The 17,572-nt window shown below is 39.4% G+C and overlaps 1 protein-coding gene across 1 annotated transcript; it reads right to left on the minus strand.

Moving 5' to 3' along the window:
- Positions 1–218: 218 nt before the first annotated feature.
- Positions 219–17,431, minus strand: LOC137992552 (uncharacterized). Its single transcript, XM_068837929.1, has 9 exons — positions 17,288–17,431; positions 15,862–16,057; positions 12,373–12,492; positions 10,024–10,086; positions 9,160–9,257; positions 8,372–8,569; positions 7,301–7,554; positions 3,523–3,716; positions 219–914 (listed from the first exon to the last, which is right to left on the minus strand). The coding sequence occupies exons 1-9, from the start codon at positions 17,396–17,398 to the stop codon at positions 652–654; spliced, it is 1,497 nt and encodes a 498-aa protein (XP_068694030.1). The 5' UTR covers positions 17,399–17,431; the 3' UTR covers positions 219–651.
- Between the last annotated feature and the right edge of the window lie 141 nt (positions 17,432–17,572).

Here is a 17,572-nt window from a genome sequence, read left to right on the forward strand (position 1 = left end):
TTGAGAAATAACATGTTTCTCTTTGTGTCAAAAGGAAACCTCTCAAGGTTATTTGAAGTTTCAGGTCGATGTACTTGGTGCCGAAAACGCTCAATTGACAATGATGAATCAGTCCTTTTAACCCTTTTCTTGGGCAACTGTTTTTAATTTGTGGAGCTGAAGCCCTCACCAGGTAGCAGGAAGCTCTCAAAGAACGGAGCACACCGGCCAGCCGAATGAAAGGTTTTCATGCTTTATTCAACGCCTTGGAATTGCTTAATGTTGACACTAAACAGCAACTATCCGGCAAAGTGAATAGTTTACATTGTTGTCTGGTCAAAAAAATAAAGGCCTCAATGGTTTTTATAACTTCAAAGGTAAAGTAGAGGTAAAGTTCATTTCAGTTTTATATCTAAAAGAAAACTGAATTCTCCTAATAACTTTAAAAGTAGGACAAAAATGTAAGTTGTAGAAACGCAGTCACAGACAATCTTCTATTGCATGGTTCAGGACTTATCCTTGGAATATTAACTATTAACCGAAGTGAAGGTGGCTCGTGGTGGATATTTACCGAGCCGTGAAGCATGCACTAGCATTCAACACTAGCGCCTTCAACGTTATCCACTGTTGTAGTATATGCTAAAGTCAGTTATTGGCACTCTCGTGGAATGACTACTCAGTGCATTGATCGGCTCTTCGTCTGTTTCTCTCTTGTTCTTCAAGCAAGAGGGCATCAAGCAAATCGTCGAGATCATTCGTGTTCCCTTGACGAGGTTCATTTCTTACACCTACAGGTGCAGCCCTTTCATTCAACCACTGAAATCCGTTTGCAAATATTACTTGAATAGTTCGCATCCGATCCCGTATTCCATCAATTTCTGTCTGCATTCTGAGCTCTTGGGAGATATGCATCGCTCTTTCAAGGACGTTCATAGCTTGTAATAAGGAATGAAAATAAAAACGCAGATTAAAATTCGGCTTCTTTTTTGACAACTTATCGTTGACGCCTCTTAGTGTTTACCTTTCATTCCTTTGTCAGCATTCACCGAGAAGAGAAAATATGGGTCTCCGACGGGACATACGAACATTCCGGCCCCTGAAATCTATGAATTACATTTTGTTTTTTTCTCAAAAAGTCACCACGGGTAAGAGCACGGGATCATCACCAGTCCGTAACAACTTGCTATATTGTTGGCCTTCATATCATTTGTTGTGTTCCCAAAATTTGAGGGAAAGTTACTTCCGTTTCTGTTTTATTGATTCTTTCGTCCTGAGTAAAATGTGTTGGTGGCACCCTTCGGAGGAAATGCGGGGTCTTGTCAGCTTCAAAAGAGCCCATGTGTTTTGTCAAGTCCCAATCTCAGACTACCTTGTCCCTACAAAATCCAATGGTATTATCTTCTGATTTAAATAAATGTTTTTACTATATAAACGGGAGCGTTTTACTGGAAAATACACCAGTCATATTCATACAAAACTACATCCGGGATCCGAGTGGTGTATTTCCATATCGTCACTAGTGAGGATATTGATGACGTCATTTCCCGCCTTTTGCATGGTTGTTTGTGCAAACAGTCAGTGAAATATGGAAAGCGATCGATTTGTGAAGGTCTCTGAGGCTGACGTAAAATCCTTCTCTGAGAAACAAGAAAATGCTAACACGAAGAATAAAACTTCATACAACTTAAAATTTTTCCAGGTTGTTCATTGCAAGTGCAGAAGAAATGCGAAAAATGAAGAAATTCCGAACGCCGAGCTGCAAGAATTTGCGATAAAGTTTGTACTCGGTGTTAGAACATATAATAAAAAGAAAATCACACGGTGGCGGGAAGATATTAACTTTATTTTCTCATGGCAAGAACAATATCTCACTCATTCGCGGCGTTCACTCGTGAGATATTGTTCTTGCCACTCGAACAAAACTATACAATACAATACATACTTAATTGACCACTCCTCAAGGGGGCTTCTCAGGGCAAATGAAACAACGGAACACAACAACAACAACAACTGTAAAAAATCCCAACTGTCCGGAGGCTGGCTATTTACAAGTGCGGCCGGGAAATTGAACCAGGGACTACAAGGAATAAATTCAAGAAGTGGTCAGAAAGAGTCTTAAACTCGGGAACTCCGGATCCCAGGGCAAGCGTCCTACCCACTGGACCACACTGCCTCCTTGGAGGGCCGCACTGCTTCTTCTCGCCACCGTGTAATATCCTCTCTATATGACATTCCAAAAGACCAGAGAGATTACTAAAGTTTCAAAGAATTCAAAATACCGCAGCACAAATGATCACAGGGATTCTTCTTATCACGTATAAAATCTTGAATGGACAATCTGCTGGATATCTGGAACCTCTGATTAAGGAATAGCATCCACCAAGAGCACTACGATCGTCATCCCGTTCGTTACTATGCACCCCAGCCATAAAATCCAAAACCTACGGAGGACGTGCATTTTCTACTGCAACACCTCAATTATGGAACGCTATCCCAGAATATGTCAAAAATGCAGAAACTTTTGTTTCATTTAAGACAAACCTCAAAACATCTTTATTTAGAAAAATTCTCTATTGTTTTAGTCTATATTTTATTTCATATATTTTAAAAAGTTTTACATACTAGCAGGTCCACATCAGCTGATAGCTGCCGATGCAACTATTACTTTAGTAATTTTTGTAATTTTAACCTGCTTTATCAAATAAAGAATTGATTGATTGATTGATTTTTATGCTTAAGTTAATGTATAATGTGTCGCATAGGCTATTTTTCTTATCATAATGTAAAGCGCATTGGGATATAGAAATGTGCTTAATAAGAACCTATATTTATTATTATTATTATTATTATTATTATTATTATTATTATTATTATTATTATTATTATTATTATTATTATTATTATTATACGATTTACACTGTATATCTGTAAGCGAAAATGTCTGGCAGGCAAATTGTACTTCAAAATTAGTCTGTTTGCAAAGATATGTTTAAATCTTTCGGTATGGATTACTGGCCGCTGCGTCTGCGTCCCTCTCAAGTTGTATTTTGATTTTTTTTTCTTCGTCAGCAGGGATCTCAAAGAATGACCGCACTGGCTATTAAGCTTCCCGCATATTTGTTTATCACTTATCTCCAATAAATCATAAATGGAGAATAAGTCCATTGCACCGGGATCGCGGGGGTCATGGGTTCGAATCCCGTTGAAGTCGCTTGAATTTTTCAGGTGTTTAAAAAGTAACAATTGCTTAAATTGTCTACACCTTTAGTATTATAATTCCTCTATTACCTTATATAAGCGGATGAAATTTTTACTCGGACGAAGATGAAATGAGCCTAAATCTCAGGTAAATGGGTGTTAAAGAAACCTAAAGATACGCCACATGGTGAGCAAGTGAAAAAAAGATCATCGAAGCGTGGAGTAAATAAAGTAACGAAGTACGCGGAAAGTTAAATGCCCGGAGGTAGAGCAATGTTAGCTTCTCGAGTAACTAAAACAGGTAACTAAAACAGTTTTTAATAACAAACGAACATGACAGGGTACCTGTGATGAAGTCTTCTCTCCTCTCTTGCTCTGTAATACCTGGTCCTTTCCTTGTGGCCCGCCGGATGAAATAATCGGCTTTTCCCATGAGGAAAGTGCCTTTCAATCTTTTTGGACATTGTGGAAGTAAATTTCTCTCACATTTCTGAATGACTTCACTCGCTTTCGCCAAACGAACTTCAGATACGTCCTTTCTGTAAAGACAAATTGAATGAAAACTTCATATATAATGGCCCGGCACAAAACAATTGCTCTCGGATCGAATGAAGTTTCTTTAGGATCTGTAACACAGAGAACACAAAAGCCTTATTTCTTGTTGTTTCTCTATTTTCTTGTTTTGTTTCTCGAGATCTCCCCAAACTTTTCGGGCGTACTTTTGGTATCATTAGGGAGCCTTAGCAACGACAACGGCGACGGCAACGAGAACGTCAAAAATTTGCATATCTAGTGGATAAAAACAACAGCTTTGCAGGCTCTGCACGTGCGTTTTTCATTTTTGTCCATTTCTTTGCCGTCGTCAGCAAAAAAACAACGTGAAATGACCAAATTTGAGGTTTTAGGGAGAACGCCAGCGCTTGAGAATAAATTTTTATTTTCTCTCGTAAATTGAGCCGCCGTTCTAGGGGGTTTGCCACACCTTTGTCACGTTAAATGTTTGGAATAGTCGCAAAGCGATTACAATAACGCAAATTCCCATTTAACGACGACGTTCTCGTTGCCGTCATCGTTGCTAAAGCTCCCTATCGACAACGGCGACGGCAACGAGAACGTCATCTCAAAATATAAATTAGCGTTATTTTAATCGCTTCGTGACTATTTCAACGTTTTAATATGACAAGGGTGTGGTAATTCCTCAAAGATGACACCAGTCGGAACGGCACTCCATTTTAGGAGAGAAAATGAAAATTTATCCTTAAGTGCTGACGTTTTCATAAAACCGAAAACTTGACTATTTCACGTTGTTGTTTTGCTGACGACGGCAACGAAATGGACAAAAGTGAAAAACGCACGTGCAGGGCGTGCAAAGCTATTGTTTTTACCCACTAAATATGCAAATTTGAGACGTTCTCGTTGCCGTCGCCGTTGTCGTTGCTTAATTCAAAACGAAAACGGGGCGGAGAGGGGTTGACGAGTAATGGAACTCGCCTTGCCCACACACACTCAACACCATATGAAAGTTGAGTCTGCTGGTTCTCTACACTGCTTAGAGAAGTGTTTCCCAGAGTACTCTGTCTGTCCCTCTGATCAAAACGAACATTCATTTGCTTTGGTCTGATTGAATGGCAGTCATCCTAACTAGTGGTGCAGGTGGGCACGGTTCCATTAGCATTGATACTCTAATAAATTTAAAGCTATTTTGATATTTTTCATAATTTAATATTCCAGTTTGCAATTCATTATTTTTCTCACTGGTGATGTCAAATGACCAACCTTTCTGAACACTAAGCAGATCGTGGTTTTGCTACTGGCATTTTGGCTCCAAGTTTTTGACACCCTTTCAGACGAGGCCTTTTCGTTTAAGATCATCCAACGTTTTGCATCATCGTATTGATTAAAAATAGTGACCAAATGTTAATGGTAATTGATTTCAAATACCGAACATATCACATACAGTCTCAGGGACGGTTTCCGGTTCTTTCTCTGGAGTGATATTGGACGTCAGCTGCGTCTGCAAGCCGCTATCAATCCATATTTGATGTCACCAACCCACCCAGCTCATGGATGAATGAGAAAGGTCTAACAATGTTAATTGACTGGTCGTTACACGCGGGGTCTACGGTTCATAGTCCGTATCCAAGGGAACTTGAAATCTAACCATATGCAGTTGCTATTACAAGAACTACAAACGAACCATTTTCTGCTCAGTTATTTTTTAGACCCTGAGTGTTGGTCCGACCGGGCTTTAAACCCGCAATGTTCCGCACGAAAGCCCGCCGGATGGTCAACCATCTGCCGAGCCACCGATCATCGGTGCATGGGTGCACATTGATGCTGCATCCGTTTCGGTATAGTTCAACGGCTTTAGAACGAAGCAATCTTGCATACACATGCAATGCACGTTTGTAAAGCCTGCACTGACAGGGCTTATCTTGTTTCCAAAAAAACAATACTGCTTCCCTTCACCATGATGATGCTAACAAGAGATGTCCTCAGTGTTGGAACTGAAGAATCTGGCTTTGGGTGTGCTCTGTTAACTTTGCAGAAGCACAAATGGTGGGACACCTCTTTGGGATACATCTTCAAAGTTGCATGCTTAATTCGGATATACGTCCAGCCTAGTTTAGTTAAAGCCACGTTTAAACTACAGCGCAAAATAGATCGATACAGATAAGGAACACAATTGACTACGGCAACTTTAAATGCAAAAGAAAAAACAAAAACAAAAAAGAAGAAAGACAATGGATACGGATCAATGAATGCCAGACACTGTTATTCGTTCATGGAACAACAGTTCCATTTTTGACTAATCCATTCAAAGTAACTTAAGCGTCAACTATGTACTGACAATAGAATAGTTAACGATGGCATTCGTGGCATTTTCAAGTTGGAGGTTTGGAAACCCGATATCTTTAATTAAGGTGTAAGTTAGAGGGACATTATTTCCTGGTGTTAAAGTAACGTAGTCGCGGAGAGAGGCTAGAGGACGCTTGGTCACCGTGACGCTTGTGACAATCGGCGTGCTTATAAGAACTTGCAACACCTGAAGACATCTGACGACTCCGTAGGGTCAGGCTAAAGCCATTCGACTGATTTCAAATCAAGGCCGAGTAGTTGGAACCCCTACTAACTATCGAAAATCATAGGTCCAAGTTTACCAAACCAATGCGTTAATCGCCGGGAGTTTTAATCTCTATTAGGGCTCCTCCGGCTTGAACAACTCGCTCCCGCTAAGAAAATTGGTTCAGGCAAGATTACAGGAGCATCCGTACCAGTGACGGTGAGGGTACAATCAACCACATTCGAGGTGCCAGAAGGGATCAAAAAAGGTTTCGGGTCTCATTTGTCTGCCTATGCTAAGTCTACGAAATAAAGTCCCCAATGAAAAGGATGTGGAGCGGAGAATGAGGGTTAGAAAGATCATCGCAGCAACTCCAGCCATTGAAAGAAAGCCTGAAGCAATCCAGGCTTGGATGGGATTTGTACCCGTGGCCGTAAGATTCCAACTGAGCTATCAAGCCAGCTAGGATAGTCTCAGTCGTAATCAACCAGCTTCCTGCTGGCTTAATAGTTTTCTTGGAAGAGTAGTGTAGCGCAAATCGTACGGTTACCTGGTCGAATCCCGGTTAAGTCTGGATTTCTTCAGGCTTACTTGTAACAGCTGAACTTGCTTATCAAACAGCGATGATCTTTCTAACTCTCTCCACCGAGCAGTTCAAATACATGAATATTCATATATTCTACCATAAGAACCAGACGACCAATTACCTGTCATTCTCAGCATCGATAGGAGCCCATAAGCAGGAGCCTACCACTCCAATACTAGGTTAATGTGATAGCATTTTTATAGAACAAGCTATTTTTAGGTGAGTTCTTATAAGTTTTAGCCTGCACAAGTGACCATTCTCTATCCCATTTCTCATGCAAGACTTGCGATTGGCTGAAAATGTTTGGTTTCGCGGGAAAATCAATCTAAAAATAACTTGGTCTATAAAAACGACGTTCCTCAAATACAATGAAGTTGTACGGTCCTAGTCATGGGCTCCCGGTATCGATCTTTTTGTTTTTGGTGGGAAATACCATATTTACAATGTTTTTTTTTTTCATTTCAAAAAATTACCTTAGATCAGGAAACTTCGTGCGGGATGTATTCAAAAGAAACATAATAAGTCTATTCATGCTTCTTATGACACACCGCATGCTTTCGTTTTCTTTCTGCTGTGCCCAGATTCCTGCCACTTCTTCAAACAGTCGTTCTGCCAGGTCCTCTTCGTCGCTCGTTAAGCCAACGGCCGCTGACTTTTCTGCCAACAGGGCTGCTGCATTGTATCGGTTTACTGCAGTCTCTTCATTCAAAAAAGCAGGTTCCAAGCACTAATGCCAAAACATAAATATGGATAATATAGATTAAGTTTCTGGTTTGATGTTAATAGACCTTTTCGGCTTGTACATTTTGTTTTCCCAATACAGATCATGTGATAATACTCAGGAGGCTTGGTCCTTTGTTTTGTTCATTAAAAAGAGTGCATGCAGGCATATTCATGCTTGCTTGCCCTCATTTTAATGAACAAAACAAAAGACCAAACCTCCGGAGTACTATCACATGATCTGTATTGGGAAAACAAAATGTACAAGCTGAAAAGGTCTATTTGTCGGCCAGCGCTGTGATTGTTACACTGAGCCAACGTGAGAATTGGGTTGCTTCAGCGTGTATTTAGCTTCTGAGTTTACAACCACTTTTCTTCAGTTGTTTCTCCATCCCTTTTTTTTTTCAGTTCTTTTTTGCTTCTTCTCGAGCACACGTGTTGTTTTTGCAATCACGTCATCCGACGTCACACATAGTCCAGTACTAACGCGCGCATGACGCCTAGCACTAAATCACGTGCTAAAGAAACACATCTTGAGGAATCACTGAAACTACTCTTAGCAAGATCGTTTAAAGACTCACAGGTTTAATACACAAGGCTAAACCGAGAGCCGTTTTTTCTGTCACCGGTATGTGTTTTTCTAGGTGGACATTACTTCTTACTCCAGGCAAAAGGGAAAAAAGGTATAGCCAATTCATTTTCATTTAATTGTGCACAAACTGTGACATTCAACAACTTTCTACAAAAAAAAAAAATGCATCATTGCATATATTTTCCCCCTTAAAAAAAAAAACAGTTTTATAGCCAATTACAAATACCAGTACCTCAGAGGACTTTTCCATGTACTCATTTGCCACATCAAACTGCTTGGCTTGTCGATACACAGCAGAAATGATGTAACAGGCCTTAGCCTGAAGAAAAGGCCAGTTGCCTGAGTTATGACGGGTAGCGCCTGCGCAGACAGCTTGACAAGTGGCAACACATTCGTCCATTTTGTTCTGCCCAAAATTCATGATGGCTTCCTTGAAGAAAAAATAGGACCATAAGAGTGAAGTGTTAAGCTGACAACTTTAAACAAATTAAACAACCGTTTTCTAGGGTTTTATAGACCATGAAGCGGGAAGCATCCATTGAGTGTTTTCGCTCACGTGATCAGTAACGTTGTTTTTCCACCGAAACAAAACAAAACGTTTGCATGATAATAGAGCTCAATTCCCGAAGTATTAGTTGGGGACACCAACATGGCCGCCATTCCTTTGTGTAGGGACACCAACATGGCCTCTGTGACGTCACGTGAAAACACTCTATAGTCGCATTTGAAAGTTTATGGGCGCATGACTTTGTAGAGCCCGCTGACCGGCCAGTGGGAGATATTGTCCATTCAGGACCTAGATAAGCGGCCTAACTCCCAAGATTTCTTAACAGCTCGATGGGTTGAGCGTCTAGCTGGTTTTTTGGGGGTCGTGGGTTTGAATCCTGCCTCGGACAAGTAACTAGTTTTCCAACCCTTCGCGCGGGTGCATTGCACCTCAAGCATCTGTGGTTGCATTTGAAAACACATAAGGCCCATGGTCGACCAAGACACGAAGTCCCTTACGTCACAAGTATTCACCTCTAGTTTTATAGCCAACACGAGGTCGTTAAACCGGGGTTTTCCGCCGACACACGCAACTAACTTATGCATGTCTCGAAGGAACTGATCGTACTGACCTGAAATTAAAAATGATAGTAATAAAAAAGGGTGAGAAAAATGCAGCCCATTGACTTTCCTTTTTTTCTTGCATATTACGTTTGCATGGCCTTCATCTCATTCCCACACAACAACCCCCGCCCCACTCGGCTAAGAAGGCTTATTGGGGTGAGCATCGGCATCTTGAGCGTTGAAAGAAAATTAAAAACATAAACAGTTTTTTTTTAATTTCTGAAACATTGACTGCAGCAAAGACCTCATTCAATTATTCATACATAACGGATAAATCAACATGCATGTGTCATGAGGTCTCAAAGTACCATGGAGTATTTTTTTTCTTCGAACCCTTTGGTGCTGAAGTCAAGAGAGGCGTGATGGGAGAAAATCAGCTCACAAAAAAAAGACAGATTTACCGTACTGCACAAATCAATCTCTGCACAAGTCAAGCAATACACAAAGAGTACAACACTACACTGGGTATCAAAGCCTTCTTTGTTGAGAGTCGATACTCTTAAAATCACCTTAGCAACACAACAATGACTTGCATGTGCGACGTGCGGTGCACTTACTTTTTTGAGTTCGTCTGATTGGTTAGGAATGCCCAAAGGATTTTCATTTTACGACATTTTACGACCGGACTTTGAGTCCGTACGTTAGTCCCTCATTTAGTGTTTTTTTTTCACTAAATGGAAGTTACTAAATAAATAAATAAATAAATAAATAAATAAACAGCTTAAACTTTTATGATATTTTTTTGTCCACAAAAATTAAAATCCATCCACAAACCATTGTCTCCAAGATTTTGAAAATGCATTCTGATGTCACGTGTCGTTCTACCGGCTAAAACCCCTAAAACAGATAGAACAGGAATAAGGAAACGAAAGGTCAATTGTAATTATGCTCTAATAAAACATCAGCTCCTGCCCTTAAGGACGGTGCCTATTATTGGTAATGCGCATACGTTCTGCGCATCTCGAGATACTCGGATTTCCTATGGGTGATGCTTATTAATTAATACAGGGATACTTTAGCGCGGTTCAAAACTATACGGAGAAGCAGAACTTAGCAAGTGCTCTTGGTATCCAAAAAGAAAATTGGGGGTAACTTTGCATTTTTCAGAGATAATTAAGCTTCAATTTGGAAAAGAACGCCAAACATTGCTTTGTATTTCAAAGCTTTTTACAAATATTGTTGATAAATTATCTTCGAAAAATGCGTGGTTACCCCTAATTTTCTTTTTGGATTTCAATAACACTTGTTAAGGTCTGCTTTTCCCGCAGATTCAATAACCCGCGCAAAAATACCTTTGATCTAGTAGGCACCGTCCTTAAGAAGGGGAAAATGACAGAGAGAGCTATGAATATAGGTTGTTTGCAACCAATCTCTAGATACACAGATAACAATGCTGCATTGTACAATTGCCGGTGGACGAACAAAATGAGCTAATGAGAGATCTTTTGTTTTCGTCCATCAATTGTACCACGGCGACGATAGCGTCATGTGAAAACAACAGAGATTCCCTACTTTGAAGTTAGTACAATTATGCCATAAGACTCTTCGTTTGCCCCTCCAAATTTTGCATATTAAAGGCGCTGTTTGACTCTGCAATTTTTCGTGCAACCTGCCTGGCAACGCCATTTCTAGAAACGTTTTCACAACGTTTCATGCAACTTGTCTCCTTTCGATGATCACATGAGGTTAAAGGCACATTTTCATTGGCTGGTGCCGCAAACCGTTGGGACATCAGGTGCAGGACAGATGCAAAAAATCGTTACAACCGCTGAGGAAAGCAGATCTCAATTCTACTTTCCGCAACGGTTTCTGCAACTGGTTTCGCAATGTTTTTGGCCATTGCAAAGTATGTTACATTGGGCAATAACTCGTGCAACTGTCTCGCAATAGCTTTGCGAGACAAGTTGCACATAAAATTGCACAGTATAACAGCTCCCGGTTTCAGCATTGCGCTAACGTGAAAAAGCAAACGACAGGATACTGTTTGCCATGAGACCTTAAAAATTTATTCTAACTAATCTTCTTTTTTGTGAATTTTCTAAAATGGCAAACAAGTTTCTTTGACTTTGCCGAAACAAAAGCCCCAAGAGAAATCGAAAACAATGGTTATGCAAAATTTTGTGGGGTAAACAAAGTGTAATATATAGATTTAGCCAGGCCTAAAAGCGGAGCTCCAGGGTTGTTTATTCTTACTGGCCAACTACGAATTTTTATTTTTTTTTTGTTTAGCCTCGACGAAAAGCAATCAAATAAATGAGAAAACCAAAGGTCGTCAAGGCATCATGCAACCTAATCAGATTCAAAATTAAAAATCTTCTAAAGATATGCCAAAAATTGCAATACAGAGCAAAAAACAGCTCTAAACAAATTAAAAACAAAAATATCCCTCCGATGCTTGACTGTGCTTCGCACGGGTTCGAAAATTAGAAGCGCATTATTTAATCGAAAGATTTCATTGGTTTACATCACGAAAAAAGGTGTGTTTTGTGCATCGTCAAGGCCAAAAATACAGACAAAATCATGAAACAAAAAGACTTGTCGAGTTTCATAACCATCTCCATGTAAGTAATTAACTATTATTAAACGAGAAAGAACAGGCACCCATGTTGAAGAGCTTACTACAGGGCGTGAACAAATTCCTTGAGTTAACCCGTTCCCAAGTAAATTTATTTTTAGAAACAAGTTTTTCTGCGAAACGTATCGTATTTCCCTTGACGTTGGAATAGCTTTGTTTTGATTGCTTTAATTTACTTGTTTATTTATTTATCTACTTATTTATTTATTTATTTATTTATTTATTTGTCCATTATATTCCATTTGTAATGATTTCTCTAGGATTAATTATCTGCTAATAAAACACATATAATGACAGGAGATCTTAGCAAGCTCTAATCGAACGCTTCTAGGAAGATCCCCTATCTACAATTCATAAGCTATTGAAAACAGCACATGGATAATCAGACTAACTGTAATAGTTTATAACAGTGTACATCCTGAATCCCCAAAGAGAAATTGGTTCTTACAAAGGGGGGTGTGCTGAGTGCTGAATCTACTCGGGAAAGGGTTCACTCCTCGGCCAAGAAAGGGAAATAAAGGTTCCCCATGATGAGCTACTGACTTTACCTTGTATTTTTATCTTCGGGATTGGCTTTTCTACTTCAGTTATTGTTCTTCCGTTTTGAAAGTCGCGAGGATGTGTTTCACTCTCGTGTGACTTAATTTGCCAACGACTTTCATCTAGAACTAAGCAAATTATGAAAATAAACTACTTTTGTATTCGTGAATTATATTTCTGCCTAGCAACAATTACAAAAGCTTACAAATTTCAAAAGAATGAAATTAACTTTTGACATTTAAATAGATGGTTTCGAATTGTGCAGAAACAAAAGAACAGAGTCGAGGTTCAGGGGAATAATTTGCATTTTCCTTTGTTTTGAACAAAACAGAATGCTAATTATTCCCCTGAACTTCGACTCTATCCTTTTGTTGTTGCACAATTCGAAACTAGCCTATTGCTTTCCTTGGATACCGTGTTTGAATCTCACAAAAACGTCGTGTCAAACTGACGCGAAGTCGTGAAATCTTTCCGAGTCTGAGAATTAATGGTCGTTTTCACTCTAGAAGACGAACAAATCGTTTAAACGGACCAATCGTCCTGTGGTTTGGTCGATTAATGTGAATTCAAGACGACCAATTGCACCCTATCACTCAATGTCCAAACAAAAGATTTTTCCCGTCGAACCTCTCATTCAATGTGAGGCTGGACGGGCAAAGTCAATGCAAAGACAAAGCCTTTATTCCCAACGGACTCTAAAATGGCCGCCGAGTGATAAAGGTGAATTCCGCTAGTCTTGTCGACGGAACAACATGTCCTCCTCCCCGAATTTACTGATATACACAATTGCTAATTTGCTCTGAATTTACTATTATCGTTAATTTAGGACACTGTGTCCCAGGACTTGTGGTAGCAGAGAAAACAAGGAAGACAAAAATCATACCCGTGGATAGAATTTGAACCCGGAGTTTCAACCCTATAAGAACCGCTTCTCTTCGCTTTACCGCTGAAGATCAAGACACCGCTTTTTCCAAATTAAAAAAAACATTATTTAAGTCTCCCTTAGAATATTATTGCTGAAGAGTAATTAGGCCTAAGCTAGACTAATTAGGAGGCGTGAGCTTTGATTTTAAAATGTTTAGCTTTGTCGTGAGTTTGGAAACAGACCTTTTGCAGTGTTTAATATTGTTTGTTGCCGAGTGATAATTAATAAAGCATTATCAAATTAATAGTGTTTAAATATTGTCTATAAGCAGCTATCGGTGTGAGGTGGTCAAGTGGTTAGGTAACGGGTTAAATTAATCAACATTCCCATATCCATACACTTCGGCTGTCTTTTCAAACAAATGTGACCATTTCCCATAATTCATATCAAGCTTTCAGTCTTCTAAAATTAACAATAATAGTTAATTCAGATCAATAGACCATATTCGTATTCTCAGCATTGGACTGGAACCTCGCTTGCAATGGAGGCTAATGTGAGGGAATCTTTTCAAATGTAAATACTTTTTTAATATATTCCCCCGCATTAGCCTCCACTGCAAGCTAGTTCCATTCCAATACTGAGAATACGAATATGGTCTATTCGAAGTGGAGGACTGGGCGGAGTTCATTATTTAAGACTGACAATGGGCCGACAAACTGGATAAATACTGGTACTAGGTATGGCTTGGTAACCTTACTTTTCGCACTAACCTTCGCCGATTTATTCGTCTTCTGTTTTGAAAACGGCCAATTTGATTGGGCGAAATTAAGAGGGTATGCTCTTACACACATCTTCTCTATTATTATTATTATTATTTTTTAAGTTTTGAATAACCGAGGGAGGTCGGGAAGCATTAATCAGTAGCCATATAAGATTTATTTGCATGATGATTGTGTGGGTACAAAGAGAGCATCAAAAGGTGCAAAAAAAAAAAAAAAGACCGGTCACGTGAAGGATCGCCAAGATCTAAACCGGCGTAATTTTACTTTCAGAGATACCAATAACCGTTGACTAAAATCATAACAATATCCTAACACTCACCTTATTGTCAGAAATATCTTGCAAATGCTTAAATTTAACGGGAAGCTTCGTGTTGCACAGAGCGGTTTTCAATTGAGTGTCGAAAATAATTAGCGAATTGCATTACTTCACTCAGCGATTGGTTCAAAGTGCTCGCGCCACTTTTTCAACCAATCAGAAGTGAAACAAAAACCAATTGTGGCTCGCGCGTGCACATTTTCCCGCGCTTTGTGTCGGCTACGTATAATTACTGCGAGTTTTGATTGGTTTACTGGATTGTCTCCGTCCTTTTTTATTGGCCAAAGTAATTACTTTCATTTTGGTTTTACGACACTCATTTGAAAACCGCTCTATCAAAATTAGGCGTGCATCGAATTACTTGTATTTCTGGCCCCAGTTGTTCAAACAATGGATAGCGCTATCAACTGTATAAATCACTATCCAACGAATACGCCATAGTGAAACCAATTGCGCTATCCAATGGATGGTGATTTATACGGTGGATAGAGTTATCCACCTTTTGAACAACTGGGGCCTGGTCATAAGTGTTCTCTTCCAGCAAAAACCACTAATATCAAAACTTCACTGAGTTTTCGTATGTCGCTCATGCTTCAAAGTGGTTTAATGTGCAAAATTTGTGCACTAATTATCAGTTTGCTTTAACACGAGAACGAATGCTTATGTTTGTATGACTTTGCTGTATGTGAAGTGGATTTATAGCTGCAAGCCAGTCATTAACAGCCCATCAAGATATTTAAAAATAATCATTTTCGGTTAGTATTCAAAAAATAACGGGTTGAACGGTTTGGCATTCGAAAGCTTTTGTAATTCTAATGTGTAAATAGCAGTTATTCCATGAGCGCGCGAAGCACCGAATTGGTTTATAATCACAGTCATATCCAGCAAGCGCGAATGGAATAATTGTTTTATCCAATTTCCATTAAATTCTGAACGCTTGAACGCTTGAAAATTAAAGACAATCACTTTCCATATTAGGTCATACGGTCTATGAGAAAATATCAGAGACTGAGTGAACCAATCAGAAAGCTAGAAACGCAATGTCCGAGGTGGAAAGTTAAATAAACGACACTCTTTTATCCGGCGAGTTGAAGCATTCGATAGCCATTCCCAAACAATATGGTGAGTCAATGGTTGGCATTATTATTATTATTATTTTGGTGAAGATAAATACAGCAATTTATTTTTAGTTGAGGACTGGGGTTATGGCGGACGTCAGTTGCCTGTATTCCCAGAGGGGAAGAGATGAAGAGTAAGGGGGCAGTTTGTGACGCTTATAAGAGGAGTGCGCCACATTTACAAAACTGGAAGTAAGGCAAACGAACAGCAAGGAGAAATATTATTTGCAGCGTGTTTAAATTCTGATTTCGTTGTCCTTTCTCAACTGAGCGGGAATAAGAAAAAAATCTGCAGTGCACAGTGCAAAAATTCATTACGCATTTTTCTTTCAGGGTCTCTGACCAGAGAGGAAAAATAAGAGTATTTTACTGACAAGGAGTTTGACATCAATTGAAAGCTAAACAAAGGTACATACTTTCATCGTCGTAATCCGAACTCCGACAAAGTTGCATTCCAACCATGTAGTAACAAGGTTTGTCCCTTTTCACGGGTAACACAAACGTTATGTTTCCTTCGTAATCTGGAAGTTGTTGACCCTTAAAATCCATCTTGCTTGAAAATATATATGCATAGGGATGTACTTCTGGTATGATCCTTAACATTCCATCTCCCTTTTAAAAAGTGGAAAAGAGAACGCAATATGAAACGATATCCATGGTTTCAAAATGAACACTTTTAATTTGTAGTTATCTTGTACTGAGATCTTAAAGGGAACCTCCACTAAAACAGGAATATATCTTTAAATAGTTAACATAATGTTCACAATCAAAATTGTTCGAAAGTTTTCCAATGGGAGCGTTTGTATCCGAAATAAATGAATTTCAAAAACGCTTGTTTTGGTTTTTAAATTTCCCGGGCGCCGCCATCTTGAATAATTGTGACGTGTCATGGTTGCCCTATTGTTTTAAAACAAAAGCTCTTTGTGCAAATACAAAAGAGCAACCATAACACGTCACAATTATTCAAGATGGCGGCGCCCAGGAAATTTGAAAACCAAAACAAGCGTTTTTGAAATTCATTTATCTCGGATACAAACGATTCCATTAAAAAACGTTTGAACAATTCTGGTTTTAAACATTATGTTAAATATTTTGAAGTTGTATTCTTGTTTTATTGGAGGTTTCCTTTAAATGACTAATTTTTGAAACAAACACCTTGAAATGTTGTTATTGTTGTTGTTGAAGTGAAACGAATGTATATTTGAAGTGCGGGTTATGGACGACTACGACAAGTACTTTGCAGCAATTGTCGCTTTTTATGAAGCACCAAAGTCGGGACAAGGTCAATTTGTTGGTCTCACTTGATCTCACTTGTTCTCGTAAAGGACTTGATGAAGGTCATTGGTTCGAATGGAACAATCTGATTTTTCATAGCGACAACTGCTTCAATTGTCCAGCAAATTGCGAGGATCATTTGTCTTAGTCGTACTTGTTGTTGTTTTTGTTATTGTATATTAGAATCTTGGGACCTGTAGGTTCTTTTAAATCCCACAAGTGTTATAAACGGGGCTTACGGTTTACCGTCCTAACCATTTGCAGATGTCATTACAAAGGTAGCGATTTCTCCTCTCTTTTTTAAGACCCTGAGTGTTGATCCGGCCGGATTTGAACTCACGACGTCCAGCACGATAGTCCAAAAGTCATTGCGGTCGTTTGTTTTTTTTTTGTTTTCAAGTGACGTTTTGTCCAAATGCGTGATCTCATTGGCTTAATGCACTCAGGAGAATCACGGTGCGCAATGACTTTTGGGCAATTGTGGGCCTTTAACTGAAGCAACCGGTCGGCGGCTTATGATACTCCTATTGCTGATAGAACGTTATGAAAGCACGCAAACCACCTTACCGTGATGTACAGCTGTTCTACCTCTGATGATGTCTTACATGCCCACAATTCGCCACTGTCTTCGTCCTTCACTGCAACTATGTACTGCACCACTAGGAAGGATCCATGCATTCGAAATATGATTGGGTAGAGGGGGTATCCACACACCTGCAATCCTCGCCAAAAATCCTTGAAACACCCCTTTCCCCTTGACAGTGTTGAGGCGACATTTTCCTCTTTGACTGGCTACACCAACATTGAAAAATGGAGGGGGACGAAAACGGTGCGAGAATGTTCAAAGTGTTT

The sequence above is a fragment of the Montipora foliosa genome, chromosome 2 (assembly GCF_036669935.1).
Source record: "Montipora foliosa isolate CH-2021 chromosome 2, ASM3666993v2, whole genome shotgun sequence".
Taxonomy (NCBI): Eukaryota; Metazoa; Cnidaria; class Anthozoa; order Scleractinia; family Acroporidae; genus Montipora; species Montipora foliosa.